Raw genomic sequence first — 20,073 nt, 5'->3', positions numbered from 1 at the left:
GGTAAAAGTGAAGTCTGTTACTAGCCACAGTAATTAGATTCTCAAGAGATGAGTAAAGAGCCCTTCATGACTGCTTACAATAGAATGAAATGTAATAAAATGTTTGAATTTATTCTGTTAACAACAAAACGAACAATAAAAAAAGGTCAAGATATAGGAAGATCCAAACAACCACATTTAGAGAATTTGTGCTATTGCTGTTATAATTGTCTTTTCACTTCTGGCTTTCTTTTAAGGTTAGCAGCAGATGGGAGGCTAAATTACTTTTTAAATGACAAAACAATTTGATAATGCTATTGCATCAGTTACTTTCAAAAATACATAATGAAACCTCTCACTAGGAGATTTCAGTGTGCCTCGTCTTCCATGATATTTGAATCTACCTTCTCTATAGAATCCACCATTTTCTTCAAAAGAAAAAAATACATTATATTCCAAAATTGCAACTCCTCTATGAATCTCTTTGAATCATTCCTCATTAGTTTTTGCATCATATATGAATGTAAATGACCCTCTCCTTTCAGAGGAAAACTTACAGAGTTTACCTACACACAGTGGCTATTACTTTAAAGGATTATGATGATACATGCAAGCATAGATTTTTAAATCATACTGAAGCACTACAAGTATTTATGGGAAGCAGAGGTCCTTTTGTCTTCATGTTTGGAAAATTTTATTTATTAAATGCCAAACTTCCCTCTCCTCAACCGCATGATGATGTCTTAAGAAGAGCCATCTATCCTATGGGTTGGCCATTGTTCTAATTGTCCTGGTTCCTTCACTGATATGTATGTTTTTTCTAGATGCATGCAGAACACAGCCGATGGCCCTTCTGACCATGTAGAAGATTACCTCTGTGACCCAGAAGAGATGCCCCTGGGCTCCAGAGAGTGCAAATTACCATGTCCTGAGGACTGTGTGATATCCCAATGGGGTCCATGGACCCGATGCACTTTGGTGAGAGAATTAAACATTTATTAATATGGACTTTGCTTAATTCCTTACCACTAAAGCTTTAAAGATATTATTAAGACAATAATAGTTATTACATTAGTTATCAAATTTGTTACCAAAGGAAGGTGTATTTTTCCTGGCCACTTCATTCTATGACTGTGACATTTAAAGTCAACAATGCTTGGACTCACACTAGAATAGCTTGACCTCTCTAGGAGCTTTGTACTCCTTCCCCATTGTCCTAACCCAGCACAAAATGCCTTCAGATTGGCTTGTAAATGCACAGCATGTTAAAAACTGCGGTGGTGATAATGATTCCCTTCAGGTAAAGGGAAAAAGAGTGAAGCTCTAGCAAAGGTATGTTAATTGTGTCAGGTTATTGTCATTCCTTGGTTTTTGTCCAATCTGTTTTATTTAAATTGTAGGAATAATCTTTCACACAGCGGGGTACTGAAGCAGGAGTATTGACATGAAAATGCAAAAGATCCTCATAAGAAAGGGAGTAAAAAGAAGAAAGCTGTGCATCAATGAATCTCTTTCCGCACACTGACTCTGTGTCTCTTTGGGCCTAGAAAGTCAGCTGAGAATTTCAAATCACACAAAGCTTCTAGATTTCAACAGCCAGTAGGGGCTCTTCTGCACCACCCTGGGAAGAGAGTCATTTGAAACAGAACTGGCTGATGATACAGAAAATTTGGCTTATCCCACCTTCGTAAAACTGTACATTTCAAAATGGCAACAAAAGTGTGGGAAAAGTACATCTCATGTGCAATTAATTTGCTGAAATACAATATAGGACAGTTACAAAGAATTTGTGATGCATGTTTTCAAGGAGAAGTTAATTTTCGATCTAGTTAACATTATTAAAGGTGCTGATTAGCAGCCAACTGATACAGCAGGAGCAAAATAGCGCTGGCAGTTGACTTGGAAACCGGTTAAATTGCAATGAAGAATCAACTGTTTCACAAGAGTCTGCAAATGATTTTCTATTCTAATTCCATAGCATCAGATTTGAAGTTACTACTTCTGTTCTTAGACACCGAATGTTTTCAGAACAAGACTGTACCAGTAGGGGAATGGCAAGCCAGTCTTTTTAAGGGCTAAATTGTGTTTGTGTGCATGTGTATGTGCGCATTAGGAAAATAAAGGTCACTAACAGCTAGTTATTTAAAGTCATTCTTAAAATGGGTTTTCAGGTCCAAGAGACTGTGTTAGATAGACAGATAGATAGACAGACAGACAGATAGATAGATAATTCCTGTATTAGTGATCTGAAATAACTAATATGATCATATGTGTGTGTTAGTGTATTTGTGATGTGATGTATCTATTAGTATTTGACACATAGACTCTTAAGCACCTTATCGCTGGATAGGATATCAGAAATTCATCCAACACCTTGACGTTATAGACTGTCGGGGGAAGAGGGAGACTCTCCCTCTGCCCTTTCCCTTAAGGTTCTTCTGGCTGGCCAAATAATCAACAAGACAGGTTAGCAGGAGAAAATAATACCAAGTTTAATAACATGTATACATGGGAGAAACTCAAAAATGAGCAACTCGTCCCTCTGTCTAAGCTGCTTGCTTAAGTATTGCAGCTAAAGGCAAGGAACGTGTTGGGGGTGGGTAGTGGCCTGGGACTTCAGAGGGCAGGAGGACAATTCTTTTCAGGGTCATCTATAGATAATGTGGTCAGCGAGAGACAAAGTTTTTGATAAAAGAGGCTTGGTGCCTTTCCTATTATAACCTCTATTCTACATTATCTTTACAGCCATCATGATAGAAGATCTGTTCCAGGAAGGAGCCACCATGTCAAATTCTTTAGGCAGTTAGTGGGGGAGGTCAAATGTCCCTCAGAGAAAACAATCAAGGTAAAGAGATATATTTCAGGGTGGCCAAATCTTGATCTCCCACAAGAGGAAGAAGCTGAGTCGTAATGAGGTTGTTCAAGGTAGCCAGTGGCCCAAACGTTCTACCTCCTGCTCCAGTGCTCTCCCTAATACACTAACTCTTGTGTGTCTGAGAATTCACCTTTCTGAGGAGTTGTGTTATTCTTTGTCAGCCTTGCAATCAAAGCAGTTTCCGGCAAAGGTCAGCTGATCCCATCAGACAACCTGCTGATGAAGGAAGAGCCTGCCCTGATGCCGTTGAGAAGGAGCCCTGTAACCTGAACAAAAACTGCTTCCACTATGATTATAACGTAACAGGTACATGGACAGTCATCTCATCACGGAGTTAAAGGCCAAATCCCGTGTCTTTCAGCTCAGCAGTGTTCCAAGTATTGTTCATCTCCATCTGTGTGCCTTTTGGACATGCTGCTTGCTCTGTCAGAAATAATTCTGTATTAAATCACAGAAATATTTATCTGTTTTATTTTTTGATAAACATTAAGATATAAAGAATGAATTTATCACACAAACATAAGCCCTTGTGAATAGTCTAAGTGCTCCTATTTAAGACATCCTCCCATTTGGGGAAGGTACAAATAAAAGATATATCTTTCCCATGGGTATCAGGTTTATTGAAAGATGTCTTTCTTCTTCAGAAGATGATTAATCACCGTAACATACTGGGACAACAGTTCTTTGTGTGGGGACAGTTCATAAGCATGATTAGTCTGATTTAAAAACATCGGCAATCTTAAGCTTGCCAAAAAATGTATGAAGAAAATATAAATATTTCAAAATTATCAAAGGTACAGATGAAAAAAGATAGATAAGTATATTTTCAGAAAAAAAGACTTATTATAAATTCCATTTTTTTTTCCTAACCCTCATCTCATACCGTCAAGGCACATACTCTAGGACAGAAGAGAGCTTGTTGGTTTATGTGACTTCAGGCAGCACTGAAGCTTATTTTGGAATTTTTCCCAAGTAATTTTCATACTGAAATAAACTCCAGAAATTGTACAATGACACACAGCAGTCAGATTGGCCTTTGTTTCTTTTGGTATTTCTCTTCAATTTCCTTTGTGACACAAAGAAATCACAGTTCTCTGGAACATGCTATGTTACCCTGGAAAGAAAGATGAAAGAATTATTTTGCAAAAGACGTAAAATAAGAGAATTAAATAAATGTGGCCAAAGTGATTTTGAAATAAATAAGTGTATATTTTAAAAATTCTAAGTATGGACAGTAAGTGAAATACAGTGTTTTATTTGAATATAACTACACAAAGTACTGTCCATTGAAATTATGATTATTTTCTAAAATAAAAATAATGTTAAAACTTGTTTCTACTTTTCTTAGGAAAAAAGTTTTTAAGTGACGTTGGATCTACACCAAAGCCATTTTTACAATATCACCAAACTACTAGCTATCAAGATTGTCAAGTAGACATCTGCCTTCAAGAATAATCCCTGTAGCTATGTGCAACCCCAGCAATTCCATTTGACTCCTGATATGTTCAAAGCTGGGACCCATATGCTCTGCATGTGGGATGATTGATTGTGGGGCTTAGGAAGCAGTTGTGAATTAAATATGGGATTCAGGTCATCAGAGTTTCATTTGAAATCTGTTTCATACATAGCCTTCTGTTCTGATGGGCTCCCTTCCTTTCAGACTGGAGTACATGTCAGCTGAGTGAGAAAGCAGTTTGTGGAAATGGCATTAAAACAAGAATGTTGGATTGTGTTCGAAGTGATGGCAAGTCGGTTGACCTGAAATATTGTGAAGAGGTGAGGGGATACTGTGTTATATCTTCGTGAGTAAATTCTTTCCTAATAATTTCGATTCATGCTGAGCCAAGTGACCTGTGCTCCATGCGGCTCATTGCCAACAGATGTTTTTCTGCACTATTCAGAGGTTGTTAAGCATCCTCTTGAAAAGAGATACTGCCCAACTCTACTGATTTCTACACATAATTTCCTGTATTTTGTTCTGCTTGGAGCCCAAAGGTATGCTAATTAGCCTATTCTGAAAGAAATGCTTGGGGAACAATAAGTAATCAAGGTGAATAAAGGCAATAAATCTTAATCAGACTACTCATCATCTTTTGTAATTTCATATGAATTGTGTGTTGCCTGGGACACCTGCCAAGATCCATCATTTATTCTCTCTGTTGCTAAACATTGATCGCATGTGGTTTGGTAGGAGATTTTGATATTAGGATCTAATACCCAGCTGTGAGAGTCTAAGTACTCAGGTCTGGATAAGAGAGAGCTTGAAATTCAAACAAAGGAATGGAGCCTGCCGTTAGTATCTTTTAAGTACAGAGAATTGTAACTGTTAATTCTCCAATTTACAAAAGTAACATTATTCCTAGATATGACTTTATGAAATGCAAAGAAACATAGTTGTTGGCCTGTCTTAGTTTTCATGAAGCTACACTTCGTGTGGTAATTATTTTTGTCTGATTTACATAGCTAAAGGGTACTCACATTCCTGATAGGTTTTGACTCCTCTTGCATCTGAGGCCCACTGGGTTAAACATGAACCAAGATAAGCAGATAGATAGATCTGGAACACACAGGGAGGAGCTTACTACCTCATTAGGGTTCAGTAGACATGGTGACTGCATCTTCTGTCTACACATCCTGAGGGTTATTATAAGCCCACAGTAAATTGTTCCAATTCCTAAGGGAAAACTTGAGATGGAAATATTTTAATCCATTTGATATCTTTATCACGTGAACCTAATTTAACTTCCTTACATCTCTGTCCATGGGAACAGAGCTCCTAAATGTGCTAAAAACAAGTTGTTTAGTTAATAAATTCCTCTCACTATCATCTTCTAACCTAACTTAGTCTATTCATACTTTAGATTTAATTAGAAATTTCATACCTGAATCAATCTGATTTTGAAACTAATAACATAGAAGTAATGTAACCATTATAAAAATAACATTATTATTAATGAACATTATTATAGTCTATACTGGCTGGAGAGCTTTCTGTGATCTACTTCTAGTTGATTAATATGTTTCTCTTTTTGCAAATGCACGTATAAATGCTCTCCTGGGTCAGAGTGAAATATACGATGAATAGCTCTGAGAGCTTTTTGAAAGCTAAACCCAAATCATACAAGACCAATTTTAAAATATCTTATATGACTACAGGGCAAACGTATAAATAGGGCCCTTTATTTCTTAAATGAAATGTGAGTAAAAACTTGAGAAATAACTAATTTTAGTTATCCAGGAGCCTAAATATATTTACTCTTACATACAAATATTACAATATTGGAATACTGTGATAACAATTAGGGATTCAAATCATAACAGTCAAGCAAACACTGTCTTCGGGGAGAACAGTGCTACTCTGCAGGAATTGGATTAAATAACTTGTATCCCATTTTATCCATCCCTATGGATGCAGTAGGATTAAATAATAGCCCTGAAAGGTGGCTATCTTTTTAAGCAATGGATTGATGGCCTACCTACTAATATATGTGCAAACCCTGCATTCAGTGCAACAGCAGTAGCTAACTCTTGCCTTTTCTCTAACAGCCAGAAAGAAAAATGGCATTACTACCCAACAAGGAGGAAAATTAGTGTTAAACCCATCCAGCATTTATATAGTATTTTTGTCTTTGATGTTTTTCAGACATTTACTCACCTGATACCTAGTAATTGGTTTTCCCTTTCCTATTCTTTGACCCCTGGACAGATTTCTCTGCATTTTCTTAGACACATATCTTTAGATGATGATGATAGATAGATAGATAGATAGATAGATAAAAGAAAAAAGAGAGATACAATAAATGTAAGGAAAAAAAGTAGTACGGGGTTAAAATATCTTACTGCTGGAGACCCAGAATATCTGTAAACAGACTTTTTTTTATCTCTCTAGGGAAATAAAAAAGGCAGTAGTAGTTGAACTCTGTGATTCAAACCCTCTCTCCGTGAAACTACTATCTACTCTTAAATGTAACACATCATTTTTATCATATCATCTTAAGATTCCTATTCCAACCTCCTGTGACTTGAAGTGATTTTATAAGACTTTAGTAAGTGTTGTAGTAAAAGTTTTCATACCAAATACTCAGCTTTGTCATGTATTGCTGGTAGAGAATATAATGAGAGTACCTGCAGAGGGATGTAGTACACAAATCATTGATCTGATCCTCTCTTAGTGGATAGCTTAGAGCCAAGAGCTATACTTGAACCACAACATAACATTTCAGAAAAATTTTCTTTTGCCATCTTCTGCTATATAAATTGGACACTATAAACTTCTCTTTCATGCAGAAATTTAAAAGGTCTTGAAAATCCCAAGGATTACCAATTAAAAAAAATTGTATTCTAACAAGCTCTTAAATTTTTCAATTTCAATGCTACTCTGCATCATAGATTTTTTTAAATGTTTGCATATACAGTAGATGAGTTTGAAATCTCACCTTATATTTTAAAAGTAGAATACTTAAATGATAAGTAAGCAAACTCAATGCTCATAAAACAGCACAATATTATTATCTCATGAGAGGCTAACACCAAAATAACTGAATTGTACCACAGTTAGCTGCTGAGATCAGTTTTAGAAAAGAAAAATCTTTGTTAAAAAATAATAAATGTATATAAAATATTCATAATCAAAAAAAATTCTAGTGACCCATATTTCCTTTTCAGAGAGATATCCTACTTAAAAACTGATATTTTATATTATTTCAATACATTATAACATTAGTTTTGAGTGACAATCTGTCTTTAAAATCTTTCCCTTTTTTTTTTTTGGTGAGGAAGATTAGCCCTGAGCTAACATCCATTGCCAATCCTCCTCTTTTTGCTGAGGAAGATTGGCCCTGGGCTAACATCCGTGCCCATCTTCCTCCACTTTATATGTGGGACGCCTGCCACAGCATGGCTTGATAAGTGGTACATAGATCCGTGGCCAGGATCTGAACCCACGAACCCCCGGCTGCCGAAGAGGAGTGTGCAAACGTAACCACTACCACACCAGGCCAGCCCCTAAAACCTTTCCTGTTTGCTTTTCAGTGTAACATGCATGTGTAAACATAAATAATATGCCAAAGATACAATTATAGATCTGTATATTGATAACATTCTTGGTTTTTAGCTAATGGAAAGTAATCATGCTTACATTTATTTGTTCCTCATTTGGGGAAATTTGACCAATTTGGAGATTAAATCTACTTTTTTCCATTGCTTATTAAAGAAGTTCAACAATATATAAGTATATTGAATAAATGGGTTCCTCCATTCATCCTCTGCACTTTGCTCCCACTCCCCTGGGTTGAACCACTTTATATTTTTAACAGTTTGGATGCTTGTCTTCCAGATATCTTTTTGTTCTTTATGCATCTCGCTTGTTCTTCCTCTCCTCTCCTCTCATTCGCCCTGCTCCCTTTTCCTTTCTCCCTCCCTCCTTCCATCAGCAATACGTCATGGTCTTGCCTCTGTGTCAGTACAAACAGATCTACCTCTATCCTTTCAGCTTGGCCTGGAGAAGAACTGGCAGATGAACACATCCTGCATGGTGGAATGCCCTGTGAACTGTCAGCTTTCTGATTGGTCTCCTTGGTCAGAATGTTCTCAAACATGTGGCCTCACAGGTTCGTTTGTACCTTAATTGGCATTAGGCTGATGGTCAAGGAATATGAAATAAAATGTCCCTCTTGCTTTAAGTCATATCAGATAATCTTCAGAAAGGTTGAATCAGAGCATATTTCTTTCTAAAACATCTGAAACTTACTGGTTCCTCAGATCTCCTCAGGAGAAATGTCTGTGATGCTTTCTCCCAATAAGAGAGATGCTTGCACGACTATAACATATCACTAAAGTTGTATCACTTTGTATCTCTTAAAGGAAAAATGATCCGAAGACGTGCAGTGACCCAGCCCTTTCAGGGTGATGGAAGACCATGCCCTGCCCTGATGGAACAGTCCAAGCCTTGCCCAGTGAAGCCCTGTTACCGTTGGCAATATGGCCAGTGGTTGCCATGCCAAGTGCAGGTATCAAATCTCAAGAAGTTCTTTGGAAATGTGTATAGTCTGTAACAACATTTCAGGCAACAATGGACCGCAAATATGATGGTGGTTTCATAAGAGTAGTACCATCTAACCTAGACGTGTTATAGACTATACCATCTAGGTTTGTGTAAGTACACTCTATGATGTTTGCACAACGACAAAACTTTCTAATGATACATTTCTCAGAATGTGTCACCATCGTTAAGCAATGCTCAACTGTGTTCTTTATCTGAAGAGGTGATTTCATAAATATTTTTCAGAGCTTACAGATGGCATGTTTCCTCAAAGATTTTAGGTGTGTTGCTATTTTATAACTGTTTAATTAGTTTTGATAATAAGCACTCCTTGTCCTATATTTTTAAAATCATTTGGAGACTGATTCATTTTAATGAAAATTTATTTGCCTGTCTTTGGCTAGAAAACAAATAAATTGTTCATTGTATGCTTTATAGTTAGTACTCTGTAGGACTTTTTCCCTAGGGTTTCAAATGCTTCTTTAACTGCTCATAAATAAAAATCAGCAGTACAGTGATGACTGTAAGTGATGAGCTCACTAATGAATTATTTTTCTTTTCCTAATTAGTTATTTCCTCCTCCATTCCAGGATGCCCAGTGTGGTGAAGGGACCAGAACAAGGAACATTTCTTGTGTAGTGAGTGATGGGTCAGCTGATGATTTTAGCAAAGTGGTGGATGAAGAATTCTGTACTGACATTGAACCTATTATAGATGGTAATAAAAAAATGGTTCTTGAGGAAACCTGTACCCAGCCTTGCCCAGGTAACAACAGCAAAACGGAATTCATATTCTGGTCATTTCTTACCAGGACCAGAGTCAAGGGGTGGTTGCATTTATAGTCTAAATTAAGGGATGTCAGCAGTCTTCTCATTCAGTAATACCTGTGCCAACAGTTAGACACTGTAGTGTGGATGAAGTGGGGGTACTGCCTTGTTGCTGCCAGGTGGAGGGGAAGTCCAGATTTCCCATGTGGTCTCTATTGGCACCAACTCCCCTGGAGTTTTAACATCTACAGGTGATGGCAATTAAGGCCTTAGGCTCATGCTTCACAGGGAAAGTATGAAAGAAAAGTTGAGAAAATAAGGATAGAACATACATCTATTTAAGATTTCCAGAAGGAGAGAATAGAGAATAAGAGAGAGGCAGCATTTAAACATGTAATGGCTAATGAAAGATTTAAATCCTTATAATGAAAGCTTACTTTGGTTCCTACGTAGAATTGACAACAAATTCACATCTAGATACACTGTAGTTAAAATGTAAAATGTAGAAAAATAGAAAATTAGTAAAGCATTCAGAAAGAAAAAGGCAGATTACCTGCAACTGGAAGACAATCAATTAGAATTATACCAGAATTCTTAGCTACAATGAAAGCCAAAGACCATGGAATATATTCAAAGTGTGATGGAAAATAATCATCAACCTGAATTTTATCCCCAGCTAAATTGTCATTCAAGAGTGAGAAAAAATAATATTCTGGAAAAAAATATTGAAAGAAATCATTCTGATTCAATATTGGACACAAGTGGTGCCTGCAGTAAGATGTGGAAAGCAAGTGTTGTACGTCAAATAGTTCAGAAATAATTGGCAGGCAGGGATAAGCTAATATTTAGGAATTTGGGCTTGATGCAGAGAACTTTAGGGTAGACAGAAGGTTAAAATAAGCTCAACATCAAGCATGAGCCTAAGGTTTTCAGAAAGATATGGGGGCAACAGTTTATTAGTGGACTAGAAAAGACCAAGATTGAAAGCAAATTGTCTATATTTTACCCTCAAATGGAAAATTTTTTTTCTCCCAATTTGGTTATAATTACAATAAGAAAAAATATATCTCTTTAAGAAATATATTATTTCAAATAAGATCTCAAATAATAAAAATAAGGATTTGGCAAACAAATACTGATTGGGCATAAAATAGACTTTCTATGTAAAAATGATATGATTTAAGAAAATTTTAAAGATGGATAACTTACATATTTTCAAACAAAATGTTTGAGTGGGATTCAGACCCTAAAAGCTAGAAAAGCTGACAGTGTGGATTTCTCATTCATTCACTCATCAATTTACTCATTCTTTAGTAAGTAAATTATTTGAAGTGATAATAATGGTAATTCCTATAGTTTATTATTAAAATGAATGGAATAAATTGAACAGAGTGGTAAATAAAATAACCCCTGATACTTTGAAATATATGCTAAACTTTGAGGCCATTCTTCACTGACTATATTCAACTGTAATAATAATTACACTAATATTTTCATCTACTTCAGGTTAAGAAATAAAGATTTTTAAAAAAAACTCACTGTCTAGACCTAGGCCAAGTATTGCTTCTTAGACATTCCCACAGCTGCCAATAATAACCTTTTCCTAATCCTGCAATTCCCCTGTTCCATTTCTGCCCCCCTCCCCCACCACTGGCCTGATTTCAGTCCAGATCTCACACACAATACAATTTGATAAAATCCTTTTGCTTCACAGCAGACTGAGGTTGAGGCTGTGGCAGCAGGTGAGGGCTCTGGACAGGGCCAAGGACTGAACCCTTGGGCTTTGATGTGCTGAATGGCCACAAAGTCAACAAAAGTTGACCAAAGCTGAAAAGTGGAAGGCCTACCTATTCCAAAACCAAATCTTCAGTGCCAATAATAGGATCATTGTGAGACCCACAACATAGAGCAGAACTGGCATCGTTGCCAGGCATCGGTGTATACTTTACTGTGGAGTCTCCCCACTTGTTTTTATTATACTTCCTGTAGCACCATCACCCATTCATTTGACTGTTATTTATCAAGTGTTACTGTAGACCAGGCATGGGTTCAAGGTTGGAGATGCAGTGGGAGACAAACATACGCTGTCCTCGTAGAGTTTACCTCCTAATGGAAGAGACAGTTGCTAATCTAATGGTAACACAGATAAACATAAAATTGAAATATGTGGTAAGTGATATGAAGGAAAACTACAAGATCCCATAATAACATAAAACAGGGCAAACACACCATTCTAATTAAAGTACCTACAAATCCAGGAGGAGGCTGCTCTTCTCTTATAAATTACAGTCTATTCATTTCCGTTCCTCTCTTGCTAATTTTCTCCAATGATGGGTTTTGAAAGCTAACAATATTAAGCTAATAAGCTTTAAAGAGTAAAATACTGAAGTAGGAAATGCGTTTCATATACTTAATTGTCATATCTTTGGCAGGCATAATGTAGTTTTATTATTACAAAAGTTTAAGGGGCTGAAATATAAAAGTATGTTTAGTACGAGGCAATGCCTCACTCTCATTTGCTGTTATTAAATCTTTGAAGCCTGACATGGATTATTTGAGGATGATACTTATATAATTCACAGACTACCATTAAAAGATTTATTAAGTTATATTGCAAAATAGACTATATCAAGTGATATCAGCACAGAGATAAGGCCCACTAGCAAAATGGTATGTTTTATTTCCCTGTAGTTTATAATCACTGAGGTGAAGTTATACTAAATTCATATTGACAGGAATTTTTTTAATTTCAATTTTAATAGTTTCTCTGGCATAATTAAAACTGAGTAACCCAAAAGTAGGATTTCCTAGGGGATAGAAATGTTTCTAAAATTTTTTTAGACTATGTAAAAATTCTTACTAGTTTTTTTTTCCTTAACACTTCTAAAATTTACTAGAATTTTCTGCACTTCAGGATGACATCAAATAGAGTAATAATGACATACTATAATAAAGGTCTACAAAAATCACTCCACTTTACTATTATGCCTGTATCTATTAGTCAGTAATTCATGTCTTGCCAAGATTTCTTCATCATGGCACAAAATTTTTTTTCATTAATCAGATCTCCAGGCAACTTTGTGCTAATATTAGGCATAATATAAGGAAATATGAATTTTTCAGGTGGTATGGCTGGAATAATTAAAATGATAAGAACCCTGTATGGATTTGTGTCTTTCATAATTTACTGTATCCTCTGAGCAGTATCACCAAGCAGTCAGTCCTGAAGAATGGATGGGTACATGGGAAAGGTATATTTCATTAAATCTTCCCTGTTCTGAAAATGATGTTGATGTTGAATGCGTGAAACACTATGGCCCAGCAATTCCATTGCTGGGTATATACCCAATAGAAATGCATATATAAGTTCACCAGAAGGCTCATACTAAAATGTTCACAACAGCAGTATTCAGAACAGAAAAAATTTACAGCTCCCCACATGCCCATCAATAGTAGAACAGATATCTAAATTGTGGTACATGCGTACAGTAAAGTACAGCAGTAAGAATGAACCAAGTAGAACTACATAAATATATGCTAGATCTCGCAAACAAACATAAATGAATGAAAGAAACCAGATATTAAAAAAATGTACATATGGTACAATCCCATATATCACAAGAGGGGGTTTCTGAGATTGTGAGAATGCTCTGTTGCTTGATTTGGGTGTTGGTTACGTGGGTATATAATCAGATTGTGAAACTTCAGCGTTTATGATATGTGATCATTTTGCATGTATATTATTCTTCAATAAATAACTGAAAAAAAGGAGAAGTTGATTGAATATGTTGATCAGAAGGAAATGAATGACAAGCATTATTGCCACTACCACAGCTGCTCAGCTGGCTGTATCACCTCCACGCCTCAGGGAAAAAATAGGAATGAAGCATAAATGCCAGCTTTCTCAGCCTTGGACTTCAAGTTCTTTCAAAATTATGACTACCTGGGAGACAAGTTTTATGTATATTTAGATTTTCATTGAATATTCCAAGTGCTTAATAAACCCCTTTACAATGATAATGACAAGAGTGCTGGTAGGTTTTAACCAAGTATTTGTTGTCTCTTAAGAGGAGGTTGGGGCCGGCCCCGTGGCTTAGCGGTTAAGTGCACGCGCTCCGCTGCTGGCGGCCTGGGTTCGGATCCCGGGTGCGCACTGATGCACCACTTCTCCAGCCTTGCTGAGGCCGTATCCCACATACAGCAACTATGGTTGTGCAGCTATGACATACAACTATCTACTGGGGCTTTGGGGGAAAAAAACAAATAAATAAAATTAAAAAAAAAAAAAGGAGGTTGAATCACAATGAACAAGCTCTTCAAGCAATAGTTTACATTTGATATCACTAAGCAACACATAGTCTATACCCAATAACACACTCAGAAAATAACAATATTAATGCACATTTATAAAATTACATACAAACTTGCAAATATTAAATACTTATCTAAATTTTACAAAAATCATGTATGACTGGCATACCTGAAAACATTGCCCAGTGGGGTTGAAAAATAAAATGACTATCTGGCTGGCTATTCTTTATGGATTTGGTATACACTACAAACCTGTTTTGCAGGTGACTGTTATTTGAAGGACTGGTCTTCGTGGAGCCTGTGCCAGCTGACCTGTGTGAATGGTGAGGACCTAGGCTTTGGTGGAATTCAGGTCCGTTCCAGAGCTGTGATTATACAAGAACTAGAAAATCAACATCTGTGCCCAGAGCAACTGTTAGAAACAAAATCATGTGATGGTGAGTGCTACAATACATGAAATCTGTTCCTTTTAGTTTTGTGTTGATAGGCAAAAGCATAAGATACAAAATTTTCTGTTAAATAAGAAAATTTGCTAAGATGTCACTTAAGACTGAGAATTGAATGAAGGGTATGATTCTGAGTTCTAAAGATTTAGAGGAAGAAAAATCTTGCCACCTTTTATAAATTAGATATGAAATATTATAGAAATGTTTCCCAGTTTTGTGAGCTAAAGAAGACTGAGATAATTAGGAGCACATTATTTGTACACCTAAAACAATCCTGATCATGTATGAATCTAAAAATATCCTCAATTTATTTAAAACAAAAGAAACAAAAGTTACAAATCTACAGCAAAATGAGAGACTTTACTATATTTTCAGAAATTGATAAATCAAAGTATTGGTAAGAATTAATCTAAATTTGACATACGACATATATGAACACATGTTCATATGTCTGTGTGTGTGTGTAAACACAGAGAGCCATGCACCCAATATAAGAGATAAATGACATTTTCAAGAACCACAGAGCATTAAAGTGTCATAGTTTGGGAACACAGAGGAAGTCTAAATGAAAACAAAAGAATTGATATCTAGTGGAGAATATAGGGCTCAACAAACAACCCTCTCCTTCCTGCTTGTGTTTGGAAACAGTCGAGTGTGTTGTACAATAGCAAATAGGAGCCAAAATATCACCTTTATTACTGAAAAGTTGGAGAAGAAGGCTTAGAATATTGGAGAAAAATACTTAGAATGACAGCCAAATGGGCTAGATGACTTAACCCAAGAATTAGATAGAATTATCCACCTTGTCAGTTGAATATTCCCAAATTTGCCAACCAGATAAAACGTTCCGTATACCCTGGGACTGGATAGGTAAAAACGTGGAGAAGGGTCAAGGGTTACAGTAAATGAAATAATTCCCAAGGAAAAAGAGATTTGTTCACCCCAAAATGACACTAAAATAAAATTAGGACGTAAAATTTGCAAAAGAAAGCCCCCCATGCACACACAGAAGTAAAAACTGAAAATCACACTTCTACAGCATTACGTACCAAATGTTATGTGGGATGCAGCACAGAAGTACTTAGAAGACAACTTAAGGGGCCAGCCTGGTGGCATAGTGGTTAAGTTCACACGTTCCGCTTCAGCGGCCCAGGCTTCACAGGTTTGGATACCAGGCTTGGACCTATGCACCGCTTATCAAGCCATGCTATGGCGGCATCCCACATATAACGCGGAGAAAGATGGGCACGAATGTTAGCCCAGAGCCAATCTTCCTCAGCAAAAAGAGGAGGATTGGCAACAGATGTTAGCTCAGGGCTAATCTTCCTCACCAAAAAAAAAAAAAGAAGACAACTTAAGGCCTTAAATGCTTATATAGCAGGGAGAAAAGTTTAAAATGACCTAAGCTTTCAAATCAAGAAATTTTTTTTAAAAAATGGAAAGAGAAAATAGAATATACCTAATACAGATAAATACAAATCCAATGAGATAGAAAACAAAGAAACAAGATAATCAACCAGACCAATACGTTGTTTTTTGACCTAACTAACAAAATAGACCACTTCATGGCAAAATCAATGAAGGAAAAAAAGAGCAAAATTGGTGCTACTACAAATAGAATAAAGTTTAGAAAAATATAATTCTATGAATAAATTTTGCTGATAAAAATTTGAAGATAATTTAGAATGTTATTATAATTTGCAAGAGTAATAGAGAATCTAAACCATGGATTCTATAACTATTAAAACTCTACTCTATTAAATATTTACTCACACATGCACACGAACTAAAACCTAAATGGCTTTGATCATGAGTTTTACCAAAATGTAAAGAAACAAACAAATCCCTTTTATGTGAAATCTTAAGAAATAAAACAAAGTTTATTGTTTATTTAAAACAATAAAAAAATGAAGAAAATTTCCCCAACTCCTATGACATATAACTTGATAGTAAAATCAGTCAATAAAAATAAAGTCACCAATGAAAATAGATGTCAAAATCATAAAAGATAAAATATTAGCTAACCAAATCAATAATATCATGACTAACTATAGTTAATTCTAGAAGTACAAAGATGCCAAAATATTAGAAAAATCTATTAATGTAATGCATCACATTAACAGAAAAAAAGCATATGTTTGTTTAATACATGTTGAAAAGGTGTTTATAGAATTCAACATTAATTCACAATAAAAACTTGCAAACTATACTTAAACTAGAAGGAAATCCATTACCTAATAAGTGATATCTACCAAAACGTACAGCATACATCATATTATAAGAGGAAACGTTAGAGGCGTTCCCTTGCAATCAGTAACAAAATGAGGATGCCCACTATGGACACTTCTTTCCAGCTTGGTAAAGGAGGTTCTAGCCAAAGCATAATCAGAAGTTTAATAGTTGAAAAGGAAGAAATAAGTTATCACTCACATATTATATGATTTTCACATTAAAAAAATTCAAGAGAATTTGTGGACAAGTATTTGGAAGTAAGAAGAAAGTTCAGAAACATACGAGTTAAAACCAATGCATAAAATAATTAGTCTCTCTTCTACCAGTAAGACTCAATTACAAAATTTAATTACCAAAGAAACACATTAACAATCAAAATAAAACTATAAGTAGAAATATATCTAACAAAAACAATGTAAGATATGTATGGAAAAAATGTGAAATCCTATTGGAGGACATAAAGAAAACATAAAAAAACATAAAACAGTGAAATAGACATGTTCATGGATACAAACCTCAATATCATAACGTCTCAATTTTACCCCAGCTTATCTATAAATTCCATGAAATTTGAATAGATTGTTAACGTAATCTGAGAAATTGATCCTAAAATTAATATGAAGGGATTGAAGACCAAGAAGAGCCCAGAATTATTGTAAGAAGAAAATGTGGGAGAGGAGGTCAAAGGACTTACAAGGCTTTATATGAGATTTTAGTCCAAAGCATTAATAGTTTAAAAAGAGTGACTGGTCAACAATAAAGCAATTAGACTGATGAAACAGAATAAAGAATTTCAGGAACAAATTCTCATATGGCAGAGGTGAAAGTTGGTGGGCAAGTGAGTGGATAAATAACATTGCAATAATTTGTTATCCATATAAAGTTTTTAAAAGTATCTTTAGCTCACACCATATGCAAAACTATATTCTAGATAAATTATAGACCTAGAGGTGAAGAGAAAAACTGTAAAACATTTAAAGAAAATATGGGAGAATATCATTATGAACTCAAGATAGAGAAGGATTTCATAAATACAACACCAAAAGCACAAACAAAAATGAGAAAGATTAAAACTTCTTTTAGGGGGCCAGCCCAGTGGCGCAAGCGGTTAAGTGTTCACACTCCACTGCGGCGGCCTGGAGTTCGCTGGTTCGGAATCTGGGCGCGTACCGACACACCGCTTGTTAAGCCATGCTGTGGTGGTGTCCCATATAAAGCAGAGGAAGATGGGCACGGATGTTAGCCTAGGGCCAGTCTTCTTTAGCAAAAAAGAGGAGGATTGGCATTGGATGTTAGCTTGGGGCTGGTCCTCCTCACAAAAAAACAATAAAGCTTCTTTTATATTAAAATTTAAATCTTCTGCAAAGTAAAATAGATCATAAACAAGGTTACTGGACAAGCCATAGACTTAGAAAAGATATTTGTGAAGTCAACTAATTTCAAAGGGTTAGTGTCTGGAACAACAATTCTCAAAGTTTTTGGTCCAAGACCATTTTATACTCTTAAAATTGAGGACCCCAAACTGCTGTTCTTTTGTGAGTTATATGTATCAAAACTTATCCTTAATTAAAAGTGAAAACTGATAAATTTTTAAATATTTATTAATTTATTTAAAATAATCATAACCCAAGAGCCAGCCCCAGTGGCCTAAGCGGTTAAGTTCGGCACACACTGCTTCGGTGGCCCGGGGTTCAGTTCCCAGGCACAGACCTACACCACTCGTCTATCAATGGCCATGCTATAGTGGTGGCTCACATACAAAATAGAGGAAGATTGGCAACAGACATTAGCCCAGGGTGAATCTTCCTCAGCAAAAAAAAAAAAAATAATAATAATAATAATAATAATCAGAAACCAATTGTATGTTACCATAAATAACATACTTCCTAAAAACAGCTATTTTCTGAAACGTAAAGAAAATAACTTTAATGACAAGTGTGGTCTTATTTTACATTTTTGCAAATTTCTATAATACTGGCTTAAAAGAAGACAGCTGTATTCTCTTATCTGCTTCTGCATTCAGTTGATTGCAATCTTAGTTTAGTTTATGTATATGAAGAAAATCCAGCCCTACTCACAGATGTGTAGCTGAAAGGGGAAATCCTCACACACACACACACACACACATACACACACACACTCTGAAAGAATCTCAAAGTCTCCCAGGGTCTCTGGACCATATTTTGAGAACTGCTATTCTAGAATAAAGAATTCTCACAATTCAATGAGAAAAAACATAGATTTCAGTAGGAAAAAAAAATGGCTAAAAGATATAATGAAGGAATTCTCATAAGAGAATATCTAAATGCCCCCAAACATTTTTGTTACTGTTTAATAGCTTTAATAATCAAAGAACTGCAATATAAAATGCCATGTTAGCTTTCCATACCCATAAGACTGACCAAAAATTTAAAATCTGGCAATTATAAATGTTCTTAAGGGTTTAGAGCAATGGTAATCCCTATTTACTGCTAGTGGGTAGGTAAATTGTCACCTTTTGGAGGAAAAAAGGTGAGCTGTATTTAGTAAAGTTTCAGCTATCCCTACAGTGATACCCAGAAGTTTCCCTTCTAGATATTTACCTTAAAGAAGCACAAGGAGATTTGCACAAGGTTGACCACTGAGACATTGTGGTAATAGCAAAAATTGAAAACAACCTAAAAGGCCACTCAGAGAGGAAATAGCTAAATAAATTATGGTATTTAATAGAATGGAATTCTATATAGCAGTTAAAATAGATGGACTATATTTACATTAAGAAATCACCTAGAGGGGCTGGCCATGTGGCATAGTGGTTAAGTTCGTGTACTCCACTTAGGCACGAACTTGTGAACCCCGGGCGCGGACCTACACACCGCTCATCAAGCCATGCTGTGGCTACATCCCATATACAAAGTGGAGGAAGATGGGCACAGATGTTAGCTCAGGGCTAATCTTCCTCAGCAAAAAGAGGATGATTGGCAACAGATGTTGCTCAGGGCCCATCTTCCTCACCAAAAAAAAAAAAATCACGTAGAAGTATTTCATCTGTAACATGGACTATTAGGTTTCATAATGATACATAGAGTATGAGACTTTTTAAATTTTAATACTAATATATGTCATTTATGGATATAGAGATAGAGATAGATAAATAGGTAGAGGTAGGTAAATAGATAGATAGATAGATAGATAGATAGATAGATAGATAGATAGATGGTTAGGCAGACAGATAGATATTGTTAGTGCTGCTGAGTTGACCCTGACTCCTAGCGACCCTGCGTTCAGCAGAGTGGAACCCTGACCAGTCTTTTTGCGCCATCCTCTCATCTTTGGGCGCTATATCAGATAATGCTATGCTGCTACTCATAGGGTTTTCATGGCCAATTTTTTCAGAAGTAGATGGCCAGGTCCCTCTTCCTAGTCTGTCTTAGTCTCGAAGAT

General features: G+C 35.8%; 1 protein-coding gene across 1 annotated transcript in view; it reads left to right on the top strand.

The window, feature by feature from the left end:
- THSD7A (thrombospondin type 1 domain containing 7A) overlaps nt 1-20,073 on the top strand; it is a 673,077-nt gene that overhangs the window by 635,656 nt on the left and 17,348 nt on the right. The window contains exons 19-25 of the mRNA XM_087426025.1: nt 804-957; nt 3,016-3,160; nt 4,515-4,630; nt 8,346-8,463; nt 8,717-8,862; nt 9,485-9,659; nt 14,236-14,409. Of these exons, the coding sequence (XP_087282151.1) occupies nt 804-957; nt 3,016-3,160; nt 4,515-4,630; nt 8,346-8,463; nt 8,717-8,862; nt 9,485-9,659; nt 14,236-14,409 (1,028 nt within the window). The remainder of the gene's footprint in view (nt 1-803; nt 958-3,015; nt 3,161-4,514; nt 4,631-8,345; nt 8,464-8,716; nt 8,863-9,484; nt 9,660-14,235; nt 14,410-20,073) is intronic.

The sequence above is a fragment of the Ceratotherium simum genome, chromosome 1 (assembly GCF_057802395.1).
Source record: "Ceratotherium simum simum isolate JZ-2026a chromosome 1, ASM5780239v1, whole genome shotgun sequence".
Classification (NCBI taxonomy): Eukaryota; Metazoa; Chordata; class Mammalia; order Perissodactyla; family Rhinocerotidae; genus Ceratotherium; species Ceratotherium simum.
The sequence above is the reverse complement of the archived record's forward strand: the minus strand, read 5'-3'. Positions and strand labels throughout refer to the sequence as shown.